The sequence below is a fragment of the Pteronotus mesoamericanus genome, unplaced genomic scaffold (assembly GCF_021234165.1).
Source record: "Pteronotus mesoamericanus isolate MK-2021 breed Mesoamerican mustached bat unplaced genomic scaffold, CSHL_Meso_final scaffold_1066, whole genome shotgun sequence".
NCBI lineage: Eukaryota > Metazoa > Chordata > Mammalia > Chiroptera > Mormoopidae > Pteronotus > Pteronotus mesoamericanus.
Window position 1 is genome coordinate 3,356,023 of NW_026555299.1, and position 15,845 is coordinate 3,371,867.

The 15,845-nt window shown below is 56.9% G+C and overlaps 1 protein-coding gene across 1 annotated transcript in view; it reads left to right on the plus strand.

Moving 5' to 3' along the window:
- Window positions 1–14,234, plus strand: part of ALX4 (ALX homeobox 4) — a 37,109-nt gene extending 22,875 nt beyond the window's left edge. Inside the window, exons 2-4 of the mRNA XM_054587197.1 lie at window positions 6,415–6,725; window positions 12,729–12,857; window positions 13,905–14,234. Coding sequence (XP_054443172.1) covers window positions 6,415–6,725; window positions 12,729–12,857; window positions 13,905–14,234 — 770 coding nt within the window. The remainder of the gene's footprint in view (window positions 1–6,414; window positions 6,726–12,728; window positions 12,858–13,904) is intronic.
- The last annotated feature ends 1,611 nt before the right edge of the window (window positions 14,235–15,845 follow it).

Here is a 15,845-nt window from a genome sequence, read left to right on the forward strand (position 1 = left end):
CATTTATGGAACTGTTGTCCTTAATTTAACCAATGCCCTATTACCAGGTATTTGGCTATTTTCAGTTTTTCTATATAAAAATAATAATGCCATGGTGAACTTTCTCTGTAGATAACTCTTTGTGCTCATCCATAATTATTTCTTTAGAATAAATTCCTAGAAGTGACTGAGTGGGTGAAGACACACAAACTTTTTGCATATTTAGTTTTTCTTTAGTATATTTAAATGCAAGTTTATACTTTCTCTATAGCTTATATCTCTTTCGTTTTTAAAATAACATGCCTTTCAATTAAAATGGGGGAGGGGTTACAGTTTTATGAACTTTAACACATTCCTGTACAGATTGAGGTAGAGGCTGGCTCCACCCACCTGCGTAGCCCTTTGTGGTCAAACCCATCCCCTCCCCCAGCTCCTGGCAACCAGCGATCTGCTCTCCATCCGGATACTGTTGCTTTTCCCAGAATGCCATACGATAAATAAGTGGAGTTCCACATTATGGACGCTTTGAGACCGGCTTCTTTCATAGACCATAATGCTGCCCTTCGAGAGTCTTCCCTGCGATTCCATGGCTGCACCACAACTTGCTTATTTAGCCATCCACCTGTTAAAGGACGTTTTAGGTGCTTCCCATTTGGCGCGATTATGAACAGAGCTGTTATAACCATTGCGTGCGGGTTTAGTGCCCCCCGCTCCCTGGAAACATCTTTGTTTCTTTAGGTGAATGCCAGCAGTGGGCTCGCCGGGTCACATGGCCAGTGTGCGTTTAATGCCACGCTTTCCCCACCAGTGATGTGTGAGAGTTCGGTGGCTCCAGGTCCTCGCTGCCACTTGGTGTCATCAGGTTTTTTATTTCCGTCGCAATAGGTGGGTAGTGACAGCTCGCTGGGCTTTCCGATTGCATTTCTGTGGTGGAGAATATGTTGAGCTTGTTTTCATGCTTATTTGCCATCGTGTATCTTCTTGGGGGAAATGTCTGCTCACATATTTTGCCCGCTGTTTTTTTTTTAAACATTACTGTTAACTAAATGCCACACCTTATTCAGATTTTACTAGTTGTTCCCCAACGTCCTTTACTGTGCCAGGACCCCATCGAGGACAGCGCACTGCACTTAGTCCTCATGTCTACTCAGCCCCCCGGGCTCTGTAACCGCTTCTCGGACTTCCCTTGTTCTGAGAAGCATGTTAAGGGCTCGGGCGGGTGCGTGTCGGTGCCCAGGAGCGCCTGCGTCGCCTCGTGGGAGGCTGGCCTGAGCACCTGCGCTTCCGCCCCCCACTGTCCTCTGCACAGAGGCAGCTCCGTGGGGCAGGGACACTGTCCCTGCTGGCGCACACAGAACAGTCCATGCATGTTTGCTGAAATGTCACCCCCGTTACTGCTGCCTCTTCTGCCTTATTTATTGGGCCTGGAGCTAAACCAGGGACATCAAGCTGAGCTCTGGACAGAGCCCTGTGGCAGATGAGGTGGGCCGGGGACATGATCAATGGCTAACCTTTAACCTCCGCCCCCCACCCCCACACGACTGTTTGGACAGCAGTGGGTTTAGTAAGTGCCCTTTAAATAGCATGAAAGGGCCTCACGCTGGCCTGTTTTGTTTAGGGAGATTACATCGGTGCTGTGCGCTCTGCCACAGCGGGTGTGAGGCCAGCTCGCCCGACAACAGAGCGAGCGGCGTGTCCCCCCGAAAGCAGATGTTTGGAGGAAAAATAGATGTAATCAGAGCCACAGAGGATAAAATTACTTAGACTCCTCAGACATACACTCCACGTGCAAGGGCCTGGGTGCGCACATGTGCACGCACACACACGTGCACACCCGCATGTCCCTGCCCACCCATCAATATCTGCAGGATAAAGCTCACTCACACATATGCCCACATACAATAGCGAGCCCCCCACAGGCACATGCATCCCACTTGACCATGCAAGCACACATGCTCTGCAGGCAACTTACACATATGTTCCCACACCCATTCCCAACTGCTGGCCGTGCCACATGCCTGAGGGCACGCCCTGGGCACACAGAGGAGGACCCAGGCGGAGGCATCCAGCGCCCTCTCCCCAGATGGCTTCAGAAGTTCATTCTCTTTAAAACACAATTGTATGAAAATTCTCATTAAATCATAGTCATAAAAATAAATCACAGACACCTTTGGAAACATCTCAAGGGCTTTCATGTCAGAAAAAGGTTGGACTATATTAGGTGATGCCACTGGGTTGAACCAGGACAAATGGCCAGAGGTGAGGGGAATGATGAGGGGTTTTCTATTTCTCGAAATCCCGCAGCCAGGACGGTCCAGCGGCGCCTGGAAGAGGTTCAGACCTCTCCCTGAAGGAGTTTGGGCTGAGGCCGAAGGGCCTTCCTGCTGATTAAGAAAAGAACCTTGAACTGAACACTTACCCACTTCATCAGAAGCAGCTGATGGGAATGACATTGACCTCGGATGTTTGAAGGGCATGCGGTGCCACTGTGGCCACCAGCGCTCACTCGTGACGTGTTATGCACGTTACTGGATCCCTCTGGGTAGCCTGAGTTTTATTTCCACATCAAGGCATTCCATTGGGAAGACACAGACCCGGATGACTTTGTCTTGGGCCCCACAGCCAGGGACAAAGCCCACCACAGGAAGGGTGTCAGCCCAGTGCCAGTCCGGGGTCTTCATGCCCCACCCTGGGCTAAGCAATGGGCAGTGAAGGGACAAACGGCATGAGGTCCCAACCCTGGGGAAACTGACATTCCACAGCGGGAGCTGGACATTTCAGGGCTTGACGATACAGTAGTCAGAAATGCAGGCAGTACTTAGAGGGCTGAACAGAGGACAAAGGGGCCTGTGTGGCTGTCACAGTTTGGGAGGGCTTCCTGGAGGAGCTGGTGCTTGGCCGGATCTTGGAGGTCAGCTGGAAGGAAGGGGCATTTCAGGCAGATGGTGGGAGGTGAGGCTTTCCTGGCTCAGCAGTGATGCAGCCTGAGACACAGGACCTCTGTTGGCAGTGGCCGTCTTGTTGAGAAGAGCACAAGAGAGTGAGCTGGACCAGGACGGCACCCAGGTCTCAGGACACCAAGCCGATTCTCCGCCCAACCCCTCAGAACCATCCAGTCAGAGAACAATTTGCTGGCTTCACCCAGACCTAGCGCCATCCCCGGCACCCACCTGTCTCAGGCAGGCTCGATAAACTCAGAGCCACCTGAGGAACAGCAGTGGGAACTCTGTTGAGTCAGGAGCTAGAAGCCTCAGGCGTGTGACAGCCAGCTCTACTCAGGCGTGTGACAGCCAGCTCTAAGGATCCAGCAGGCTGTCTTGGGGAAAGGCCGGGAGGTGTAGAGCCAAGACCAATGAGCCAGACCTGTAGGAGACAGAAAGGGGCTGGACCTCAGGACAAATGGTCCAGCTGTCCTGGGTGCGGTGAGCTCTCTGTCGCCAGAGCTGGGATGATGGCACTTGGTGGAGATGCTAGGGGGCGGGGCTAGAAGGAGGTTGCAGTAGATGCCTCTGAGTCTGGGATCTTTGGACGAGGACCTGAGAGGGCCTTGACTTGTTGCTCTGACCAGCTAGGTAGCCCCAGAACCCCAGGGAACTTTCTTTTGCTGTCTGAATTAGGGATTCAGCCTCAGGATTTAGAGCAAGATGACCAACAACCAAGACTGAGATTAGGAGACTTTTTTCCGCTTTGAGGACCACAGTGTCACTTTGCCAGAATTCCTCAGGCTCTCAGCCTTTCCGGTTAGCTGATGTTTGCCTGGACACAGACATGCCCCCATCGTCCCCTCTTCTCCCACCCAGATTCTAAGGGGAAGGCCCACTCGTCCTAAGGTGGGAGGGATATTCCGCCCAGCTGAGGCGTGACACCCACTCTAGAGGGGACATGCCTGCTCCCAATTGCAGATGAGACTTATGTGAAACGAGTCATCTGAAGTCCAAGGCAGACGGTGCGAAGCTGGGACGGAGAGCAGAGCTCCCAACTCTTGATCTGGTGACCTTTGCGCACATACTGTGCTGTCTCCCATCTCTCCCCCGACCCACTCGGTCACAGAGGGTGGCTGGAGGCAGGGAAACTGAGTTCTTCTCTCCATGGAAGACTGGACACTGTGCTGCCTCCCCATGGGGGGAGCCCAGAACTGGCTCATCCTCCTCCTCAGGGGCTGGTCCTTCTGCCCCGAGGACGAGCAGAGCAGGACTCCTTGAGCATGTGAGGCCTTTGGATTCCTCGGCCCCCACAGCTCTCCTTGGGGAAAGGACCCCAGAAGCTGAGAGGCTGCACTCTCTTGTCAATTAGCACACGTCCTACACTCTCTCAGGCCTCAGTTTCCTGCCAGTTAAAACCAGGACTTTGGGCTGCTCCCTACCCACCCTTGGTTTCTATAACCTGGAGATCCCTCTACTCAGCCCAGCGCCTACGGCTGTGCAGAGAAGTCCTGACCCCAGGCTGGATGCCAGAGGATGCTGCGAGGGTCCTCGGGGTCATGGGATGGGGCCTGGGGAGCAGGGCTGGGGCCGGGGGGCAGGGGCTGTCCCCTCCCAGCCTGGCCTCCAGGAAGTTGCATAACAGAGATGTTTATTTTTGGTGAGGCTGAGTGGGATTTCTTCTCTTTAAAAAAAAAACACCCCAATACATAAAACTTATTTGTTTGCCAGGAAGATAAATATCTTCGCTGAAAGCTCTTGGCCCAGCAGCCAGCTGCAGTTTGCACAATGCTGTCACCGAAGACCTGGCACTCCGTGTGTGCCTGGGCTCACATGGGTGTCATGTGTGATCCCCGCAGGCTGGCCCGCCACCCTGGTGGCGTCAGCGCTGGTAGTGACCCTCAGAGGTGTCCTCCTGAAGTTGCTTCCAGGCTCATTTACGCCCACCAGCTTTTCCTCAGTGCCTCGGAGAGGGAGGTGAGCATGACAAGAGGCAAAACGTCCTCTCCACTTCCCCGGCGTGAAGAGAGCTCCCCACGCACACAGAAAGCCAGGGATGAGGGTGAAGCCGGAGGCTCTGCCCCCAGAAGCCCGGTGGAGCCAGGACGCCTCGCCTAGAGGCACCGTCCTGACGCATAATGCCCGCCGCTTGGACCTGTTCCCAGAAGAGGAAACCGAGGGTCAGAGTGACCCTCAGGCTTGTGATGATCAGAGTCTGTGCGTGCTCAAAGGTCTTGTCAAATGCTCCTCACATGCGTCTCATTAATCTTCTAAGTCATCTTGCTCCCGAGAGTCACGGACAAAGGAATGTGGCTCAGAGAGGGACTCGCACCCATCACCCAACTCCAGTCCCGCGCCCTCCCCACGGTGCCGCACATGCTCCTGCCCTCAGGTGCTCCAGGGGCGTCTGCCCACCTGGACAACTTCTCCAAGGTCAGCCCTTTGCTCTTCGCAAGTCCAGACCAGACACTGGCAGAAACTTACGTGGCCGGTAACGTGCCGAGCGCTTTACATGTTGGCCTCTTGAATCCTACAGCTACCCTGTGAAGATACCTGCCCTACAGGCATCTTCACCCCCATTTTATAGAGGAGGAAACTGGGGCACAAAGAGGTTAAGTGACCTGGCTAAAGCTCACAGCTGAAGAGCCATCCCTGTGGGAGTCATGCCCCGGTGCCTCCCTCCCGCGCCCGCACTTTCAACCCCTGAGGCCGTTGTATCTGCCCACGGTGCTAATTGCGCTATTTGGGTGTGGACAAGCTTCTCCCCGCCCCCCGCTCCCGCCCTGGCCTCTGCTTCCTCGTCCTTGACCTGCACAGGTCGACCATTCCGTTCCAGCTCTGAGCTTCTAAGAGTCGGCAGGTGGTGGGGGTCCCATTCTGTCAGGCCTGGGCCTGGGCCTCGGGCTTTGTGTGAATCCACCAGGGCCCATGTGGAGGGGGCAGGGCACTGCTTGGCCAATAGGTGAGGCCAGCATGGAAGCAAGGGGGTAGGATTTTTTGAAGAAGAATCTCCACAACTGCTGAACCCCGAAAAGGACCAGGCCGGGAAAGGAAGGGCATTCCTGTCGGCCTCGGGGCCGGCCTCTCCTCCTCACCCCAGCCCGCCTGGGCCAGTGTGAAGGCTGAGTGAGTTTTCTGTTCCACCCCAGGAGTTGGAGGCACTGAGTCAGCATCCTTGTTGCCCAAAGGAGAAGTTCTGGCAAAGGAGGAGACTGGGGTCAGTAGGGCTGGAATTAAAGGTCATAGAGGTCATATTGACTGACCTACAGTCACAAAACATTGATGCTGAAAGGGGACCATTCTGAGATGAAGGGAAAGAGGCTCAGAGAAGGAAAGAGACTTGCCCAAGGTCACACAGCATGGTAATGGCGAGTCAAGATTAGAACCCAAGCCTCCCGACCTCACACCCAATGCTCCTGTGACAGGGGCAAGGCAGGGGACGGCTCCCCCGTACGTCTCCCCACTTTTGCTTGGTTTAGCCATTGGTTTCTAACCTTGTTTCCTCCCCCTTCAGCGAAAGAGAGCTCCCTGAGTGAGCCAGAGTTACCGCCCGACTCTGACACCGTGGGGATGGACAGCAGCTACCTCAGTGTGAAGGAGGCTGGGGTGAAGGGGCCCCAGGACCGGGCCAGCGCCGAGCTCCCCAGCCCACTTGAGAAGGCTGACTCGGAGAGCAACAAGGGCAAGAAACGGCGGAACCGAACCACCTTCACCAGCTACCAGCTGGAGGAGCTGGAGAAGGTCTTCCAGAAGACCCACTACCCCGATGTGTATGCACGGGAGCAGCTGGCCATGAGGACGGACCTCACCGAGGCCCGCGTGCAGGTCAGTGAAGGTGTCTGGGGGGCGGGGTGGAGCAGGGCCTGCCCTCGGGCTGGTGGCAGGAGCTGAGACTCTTTGACTTCCTCAGCCACACTCCCTTCACCTAAGTCCAAGGAGAGGCCCAGAGGCTGCCAGCCTGCCCCTCATGCCCCCATTCCAAGTCTGCTTTCATCCACGTTAATATTGGGCTTCCTGCTCTGGTTGAAGCAGGAGCAAAAGAAGCAGGGCCCTTTAGAGGGGCAGGAAGCCTGTTAGCTGTATTTCCGGGCTCTGTGTGGTATGAGAGTTCAGGCTGTTTTAGGAAGGAGAAAAATGACTGATCTGTGTTCTGGAAGGCCTATCTTTTAGAAAGGAAACGTGGTAAACTTAAAGACATCCACAGAAACCCAACAGGCAGAGATGGAGAACAATCCAGCTCTTCCTTCTGCCTGGGATGGGCACTTGTTCTTCCATCTTTCAGGTCTCAACTCAATACCCCTCCCTTGAGAAGTCTGCCTGACCCACCGTGGCAAATGCGGTTGTCCCCTACCACCACCCAACCACCCACCACAACACAACCCAACACAGCATAACACAACCCAACCCAACAAAACCCAGCACTGCTCAATCCAGTACAACCCAACCTAATACAAACCAATGTAACACAACACAACTCAACACAATACAACCCAACCCAACCCAGCTCAACCCAAATTAACACAACAAACTCCAAAGCAGCTCAGTCCACTACAACACAACTCAACCCAACCCAACCCAATACAACTCATCCTTAACCAACTTTATTGAACACAACACAACCAAAGCTTGTTACCAGCTACCACATTCTATCTTCTCTGTAGAATTTATGACCGGCTTAAATTATTTTATCTGTCTCCTCCCACTAGAATGTGAGTCCTTGGGGACAGGTACTGTCTGATTGTTCATCACTGTATTTCTACCAATCAGAGAAGCCCAAAAGCAGAGAAGCAAGGGCAAAAAATAAACATTTGTGGACCAATTGACCTCTTTTGTCCAGACAGGGTGTCCCCGCCTCCCTGCATGAAATTACACACAAAAAGAGCCAGGCAGGAAGCCAAGACCTCCGAGTACCCCCTAGACAGGTGACAAAAATCATGCATGCACTAGAGCTCAGGCCTCAGCTAAGCACAAAATAAATAGCACCTCAGCCTGCTTTTCCATCCCAGAGCACGTTAGAAACAGGAAATAAGGTGTTGTCAGGTAAGCAGTCTTCCCCCCTCCAGTGTGCTAGGGAAATCAGGGACTTGGTTTTTGCTGTTGTTGCTGTAGTTAAAGCAGCTCAGCTCAGCTCAAAGGGACCTTCAGAGCCAGGACAAAAAGCCCATCCTTACTCAGCACACCCCATGGGCAGAGATTGTCTAAGGCAGCAATAAAAGGTTCCTCAGTCTCCATCATGTTCTGTGTAATAGGAGGCATTTGTAACTTAGACCAGAGTCGTTTTTATCCACAATGGCTACTATGAAAAAGGACTGGCACTTCTCAGTAAACATGAGGGCATCCAGAAGTGCCCCTGTACCAACGTGGCTCTGGACAGCTGAGTTGTTCAAGCATAAGTTCCTGAGGGCAGGCTGTCTGTTGTTTTTCACTCCAGCACCCCGTGAATGTTTGGGGAAGGAAGGCAGGGCGGCTGAGGCTTTACAGGGATCCCAAAAGCCCTCTCACACCCACTATCTCATTTGAGTCGGGATAACCCACCACACGACCTCGCATGCTCAGACTCTGGACTGGAACCTCAGAATCTGGCCTCCGCTCAGCCAGTGGATTTGGGAGGAGCGGGCAGCTGTATTCCTGTAGGTGTGGGATAAACCGGTTCATTTTCTGTGCAGGATGTGTGTGTGTGCACGCAAGCGTGCATATATGTGTGTGTTCCTAACAAGTGGATGGGAGTGCCCAGGATGGAAATGACACTGGGCACGCCCAGCATTTTTCAGTCGCCCCCATCCAGCTAAAATAGAGTATTCTCGTTGCACACACACATATTTATGCCTGCCTCCGAAAAGCAGCTGAGTCAGCTTACATATGAAAGATTTATTACTTTCATCTAAGAGCAAGAACAATTTCATGAAATGGGACTTGTAAGTACGTCAAAAATCTAGACTTAGGATCATAATTGCCACTGAGCACAAATTTTACCTCTGAGCTTCCCAGCAGCCAAGGCAGAAAGGGAAAGCCTAATGTGTTGCATATTTTATCATCAAAGAGGATAATCATAGAATTATAGGATATTAGTGCTGGAAAGGGTCACCTGGTCCTCTCACTTGATAACAGGGAAGAAGGAGCCCAGAGTGGGGAAGGGATTGCCTGGGATCATGTGACTCCGTGACAGTGCTGAGACTAAGACCTGAGTCTCCCAAGTTCCATCCCGGGGTTTTTTTGGTTTGGCTTGCCATATGAGGACACGTGCCAGATTGTTCCGAGACTCCTTTGTAAAACGGCAGCAGAGTGGGTGGCATATTTGTGTGCGCAGGCCTCTGGGTTGAGCCCTGAGCCTGGTCCTCCCTGGGGGCGGAGGGAGTGGAGAGGCGGCCCTCCGCCTGTCTCTGTGGAGTGTGTTTGGAGCTCAGGACCAGCTGGGGCGAAGCCAGGTGCCTGGTGAAGAGTGGCGGTGGGGACGGGGAGGCGGTGATGGGGCCCCGAGATGGGCATTTCCTGGGAAGAAGCCCGGGTTTGTCTCTGCTCTGGGGGGCTGCAGGGGCCTCTCCGCTGTCTGGGATTTCAGTCTCCACAGCTGGTGTCTGAGGACAATAAGACAGAGGCCTTCCCCGCCCTGGGCCACCCCGCCCTGGCCCCAGATGGGCTGCGGTTAGCAAGGCCTCTGCCAAGACGGTTGGTTCCTTGGGGAGAGGCCCGTGCTGGGGTGGGCCTGGGAACCTGGTGGGCCTGGGCCTGGGCTGAGACACCCAGAAGGGAAGGCTGGGACCTGGTGGCCTGCCCTCCCTGCCCCGGCTCCGCCCGGGGTTGTATGGAGAGACAGGCCTGGGGCACAGAGCGTCTGGGCGGGGCGGGCGCGGGGGTGGGGGTTTAGCTCTCAGGGCACCAGGCTCCAAGGCGCAGAAATGGAAGGACACTCAGAGCCTTGGGATCCACAGATGTCGGCAGGGGAAGGGCCGGTGAGGATACCCCTGCCACCACCCAATTTACGTGCCAGGAGACCAAAGACCAGAGATACTAACTTAGCGTAAGTGCCGATCTGGGCAGGAAAGCTGCAGCCTTATGCACAGGGTAAGGCCCAGGGAGGAAGGCACTGGAGGAGGAGGAGGAGGGCAGCCGCTCCCCCACAGCCAGGCCACCTTTCACAGTCTCCATCTTTTGCCCTCAGATAAAGGCCTCAGCCTGACCCCGGTCCACTCCCTTCCCAGAGACGCTGCTCCCTCTGCTGCCTCCCCCTCGCCTGCCCATCGATCTTCCTCTTCGATAACCAGGTCTCCCCTCTCCCAGCCTCCTCCTCTCCCACACTCAGCTCCAGCCCCCCATCCCACATTCCATCTCCCCCCTCTCTGCTCCGCCCCCAATTCCAGGCTCCTTCAGGGATGGGCCTCCTCACTCTGCATCCCTCCCAGCCCATCCAGAGGCCTTCCCCAGCACCTCTCGGCCTCTGCGTCCCCACACCGGGACCCCGGCTGGGCCCACAGAGACTCAGAGAAACCCCGCAGTGGCGGCAGCTGAACTTCTTCTCGCCTTCTCCCCACCCCCAACGAGAGAAAGAAGCCATATATCTTGATGCCTCCAGTGGGCTTCTCCCCTCCCCCGGGCTCCCCCCACAGAAAACCCTGGGAGGTGGAGGAAGGAGCGGAAAGACTGAGCTAAGCCTGCAGGAAATTAAACATGAAATGAAAACAAGCTCCTCTGATGCATTCTCTCCTCCTGCCCCCAGTTCCCCATTCCAGGCCACTGATAAAGGGGGATCCCATTTCAGCGGTGCAGAGAGGAGACCTGATCCGCCCTTGGCTCCCAGCAGGCTCTGGGGCAGGGCTGAGACCCCAAGCCCAGGAGAGGGCCAGTCTCCAGGGAGGACACAGGAAGAATGTTTCTCCTATACCAGAGTCAAGAGGGGGAAATGGAAAAGCTCTGACAGAAATGTCAGCCGACACACGTGTGTGTGTGCGCGCGCGCGGGCCTGAGGCAAAGTGAGGTGCAGCTCACACTACCTCCTCACCCCACCCTCCCCACACTAACACGAGATACATATACTCCATGTCTTTTGACCCTTTCCTCTAGCAAGACAGTAAAAAAGGACAGGAGCTATAAATAAACATGTATGAAGTACTCTAAAAACTGACAAAATTTCCCATCTATCTCACCTGCTGCTCTCTGAGGCCTCATCCCTGTAAGGTGGTCAGTACGGATATTGGCCTATTTTCCAGATGCAGCAACGGAGGCTGTTGGCAGCGTCGGGGCTCCACCGGGCACTCCACTCCCCGCCACCCCGCCACCGGGCAGCCCCTACAGGCCGGCAGCCTCTGTGTCCGTGGGGAGCCCATTGCACCTCAGGCCCAGCCCCCGCTCCCTCCCTCCTCCCAGGAAGCCGGGCCTCTCAGTGGAGAGCTGTTTCTGGAGAGGACTCCTCTCATATCTAGTTGTGCAGCCCTGGTCCGGAGGGACAGGAAATGCTTCCACCTGCACGGCAGGGGCTGCACCTGAGGAAAGCCGGCTTCCTCGGTGCCTAGGCCTCGTAGCAGCCTGGTGAGACTCCTCACAGCAGCTCGGCAGCCAAGGGCCTTGTCACTGCTCTGCGCTCCCCCTGGTCCACAGAGCTCCGGCAGTGTGCTAGGTGGGGCGTGGCCACTTGTACCTGAGTCAGCTGGCAGGTAGGTGCAGGTCAAGCCGACAGGAAAGACAGGAAACTCCCTCTGGGGAGCGCCAAGGTCTGCCTTTGACTCAGCGCAGACCATTCCTGACCTGGAAGCTGATCTCTCCTCACCCCGTCTCCACACAGTGATTCCAAGGCGGGGCGTGGGTCGCAGGCCCCAAGGTGAGCTCTTGCCCAAGAGCCTTGGGAAAGCTCTCAGCCAGACAGAAATGCTCCAGCAAAGGAAATGGAGCCCACCCACCCACCCAATTCCAGCCCCTTCACTGGACTCAGAGACCACCCCTCTCTACTGCCAGGTCCCCAGTCAAGACAACATTCCACCCACCCATGCTCAGTGACAGCTGGCCTCCCCTCCTCCTCCACGTCAGGCCACTCTTCTGACAGCGAGTTGGCAGCGTCTGCCCGTACCGACAGCGCCGAGGGCAAACCCCTCCACTTGGCCTTCGAGGCCCTCCACGGTCCGACTTCGGCTTCCTCCCAGCCTCTCTCCCGTCACTGCCCCAAGCTGGGCAGGTGTTTCTAGACTCAGGCCTGGACGGTCCTCCCTCCAGCCAACACTCGAGACCCAGCTCCAGTCCTCCCCTGCCGAGCAGCCACCGCTGGCTGCCCGCCTCTCTTGCCCGCTGAGCCCCTGTCACCCACGGGACCCCTATCACAGGGGTTTCTGATCGGGGAGACTGTCTCCAACAAGGACGCTGAAGAGAGGATTCAGCAGGGTAGGGAATCTGGGCTGCTAGGCCCCAGGGAGCCACCAGCCTTTTGGAAAACCGAGGGTGGGGTGGCCTAGCAGGGATTTTCTGGAGGAGCGTTCACAGCTTTTGTCACGTCCTGCCCAGGCGGCTGTGGCCCACAGCAGATTAGGCCACACCGTCCTGAGTTTGGTTGGATGACTGCTAGTGACCGCTGACATGTTTCATGCATGCGCCACATGCTAGCTCTAACTAGATTCTGAAGCTCAGCAAAAACGAAGTTCCTGGCCGAGATCATCCCCATGGTTAGTAGTGGGGTAAGCTGCCTTCCTGATTCTCAGCGTGGATCATTCTAGATTGTAAGCTCTTGGGGATCATCCGTGACGCAGCACTCATCTGCATCCCCGTGGCCTGCTGGGGCTCAAGGGACCTCTCGCACTGAGGCCAAGGCCGGCCTTCTGACCCTGTGACACCTGCCTTGCCCTGTAGGTCTGGTTCCAGAACCGGAGGGCCAAGTGGAGGAAGAGGGAGCGTTTTGGGCAGATGCAGCAGGTTCGAACCCACTTCTCCACGGCCTATGAGCTGCCCCTCCTCACTCGAGCTGAGAACTACGCCCAGGTAAGTCAGTCCCCGCCCCGGTGCCTGCTCCAACCCCCAGCCCCTCGAACTCTGAGAACCGGCACCTCGGAGAAGAACCCAGGTCCTCCGAGACGGGACTCAGGGCTTCGCGTTCCTCTCGGGCCCCGCCCAGCTGTGTGCCGGTGGGCCCAGGGCCATTGTCCCCTGTAAGTGTCCACCCAGGCCTGGCTGAGTCCCAGTTCTTCCTCCCCGTACATACTTAGAGGAATATGAGGTCCAGAGCGGGAAGCTGGGGAGAAGAGGGATTTCAGCTGCGTGGATGGGAGAAAAGATGTCCAGTCCAGCCCCCGCGGCTGCTGGGCACCCTTCCCTCCCTAGGCAGGTGGGCGCCCTGCTGGCTCCGTCCATTCAGCCCCTGCCGCCGTCTCCTCCTGAGGCGGCCCCTTCCATTCTGAGTGGGTTCTGATGACTCAGGGACATCAGCTCCAAGAGTCTCAGCCACTGACTTTGGCTTCTGCGAGATTTAGGTCCCCACTGCTCCCTCCCACCCTCTACACCCCAACTTACAAGCCCAGAGCCCATGTTCCCAGCACCAAAGCTCCCCATTTATGAGGCCTCTAGGAAGTCCTGGGCCTGGCGGGGAGCTGGAGGTCAGATACAGTCGCTGACCCCATAAGGAGTCCACGGGCAGAGAGACACGGTCTGCGTCCGTGTCTGACGTCGGAAGTCATCTGGCTGAGGCGGGGCCTGTCCTTGGTGGGTTAGCTGTGTCCCCAGCGGATGCCCCACTGGGCTGCTGATGGAATTTGAAGTTCAGTCCTCAAAACAGAATTTCTGTCTGCTGCTAGCCTGGCCCTGCGGACACCAGAGCCAAAGCATAAAACCCAGGCTCTCCTGGGGGCACCCGGATGACCTCAAGTTCTGGAGAGGCTCCCAAGTAAACACCCAGGAATGGTTTCATCCTAATGACGGGCTCCTAAGCGAGCCATCCTAATGACAGGCGACTCGGGGGCAGGGGAAGCCCCCATGTGCTCCGCCCGTCCTCACCCCAGCCAGCCTGTGACATCCCTCCTTCCTTCTCCCCAGATTCAGAACCCATCCTGGATCGGCAACAATGGGGCTGCCTCGCCGGTGCCAGCCTGCGTGGTCCCCTGTGACCCGGTGCCAGCCTGCATGTCCCCTCACGCCCATCCCCCTGGCTCTGGGGCCAGCGGTGTCACCGACTTCCTGAGTGTCTCTGGCGCTGGCAGCCACGTGGGCCAGACGCACATGGGTGGTCTGTTTGGAGCAGCGGGCCTCAGCCCAGGCCTCAATGGCTACGAGCTCAGCGGCGAGCCGGACCGCAAGACCTCGAGCATCGCGGCCCTCCGCATGAAGGCCAAGGAGCACAGTGCGGCCATCTCCTGGGCCACATGACAGGGCCCCTCCTGTCTCATCCCTGCCCGTAGCCTCCCCACCTCGGGGCACTGGCCAGGCCCACGCTCCCCAGGCCCCCAGCCTCCCACTCGACTTTCCTCTTGGGAACCTGGCCTGGGCCAGGGGCCTGACCCTCAGCACTTTCAGCCACCCCACGTCTGAGGCCCCGTGGACTGCTGGGAGGGAGGGGACAGCAGGCCCCTGCCCCTTCCTGGCACTGAGGCCGAGACCCCTGCTCCTGGCTGGAGGCAGCGGAGGAGGCTGGTGGCCGAGTTTTGCAGCTTTGCATCCTTATAAGCTGAAGACCCTTTCTCCCCACCCTGCCCCCCATCCTGCCTGGTTTGACCACTGAGTCAAGTTTAAACTCCCCCCGAGACCCAGCAGCAGCTAGAGCGTGGTCACGTCTGTCCTTCCTTCTTCTGTGTGGTCCTCGGTCACCAGGCCCATGACTGTGTCTGAAGAACAGCCTGCCCTGCAGGGTCAGCCTCCTGCCCTCCCCGTGGAAGCCGACCTCCTGGACCCAAGGCGCCTGCCTCCCTTCCCACAGAAGGAAGGAGCCCTGTCCTGGCGGAGTGTCCCCTATGCTAGACACACCCAGAGGGAGTGGGCAGAGGAGGGAAAGCTGGAGCCAAAGAATCCAGCTGTCACCCAGCGATGCTGACATCCAGGGGGATGGGGGACATGTTCCCACGCCCTCACACCCCTGAAACTCTGGATCTGGGTGACCGCTGCCGGGGGAGAATGCAGGCCACCCAGGTGCCTGTGGGGCTGGAGGAAGAAAAGTTTCTAGGGCTACAGGGAGGTGCCAGGTGGGGCAGGGGATCATGCACACACTTCTGCTCTCCGGCCACCTGTCACCCTGGTGCGGGCAGGATGACAGCTGTGGCGGGCAGGTCGGGGTAGCTCTGTGCTCCATCTGTCACACCCTTCCAGGAGGGTCCTTCTCCCTCCCCCATCCCATTCTGGTCACTCACTGGGGCTGCTAAGCAGTGTCCCAGCGTGGAAGGACACCTGGGACACACAAGCTAAGGCCTGGGGTTACAGTGGCAGAGGGTCAAGAGCAGGGTGCAGGATGTGCTAGAGAACGTGTGCCTAGGCTCAGCCTCCAGTCCGGTAGGGTGGCCCTTAAGCTGCCTAAGACTGCCTTTCCCTCATCAGCCGTCTCTGGCACACTGCCATGCCTTCCAGAGCTTTCCGCAGGGGGTGGGGCCTTTGTGGTCTTTCAGGAGCTGCCCCGGGGGATCTGAAGTCTCTGCCCTGCCCTCTGGCCTCTGGAAGGGTTCACGGGGCTGAGCCCCCGAGTCACTTGCTCTGTTCTAGACGTGCAGGACCGGATGCCGTCTGGAAGCAGGGTTTCATGCCTGTAGGGAGGGGCCTCCTTCTGTGGCAGAAGTGGACGGATTCTATGTCTGCCTGACCTGCAGCTTGGTCCCAGCCATCACCAAAGCTGGTGACACACAGTACCTGTCCTCTGAGGCAAGGCCCTGGGAGGTCCGTGGCAGGAAGCCCCAGGGCAAAGCCCTTGCCGTTTTTATCTCCCTTGACCTGTCAGTGAGCGGGGCCTGGTCTCTCAGGCTGAGGGCCTGGACGCAAGGGACAGCCTCTTGGGTT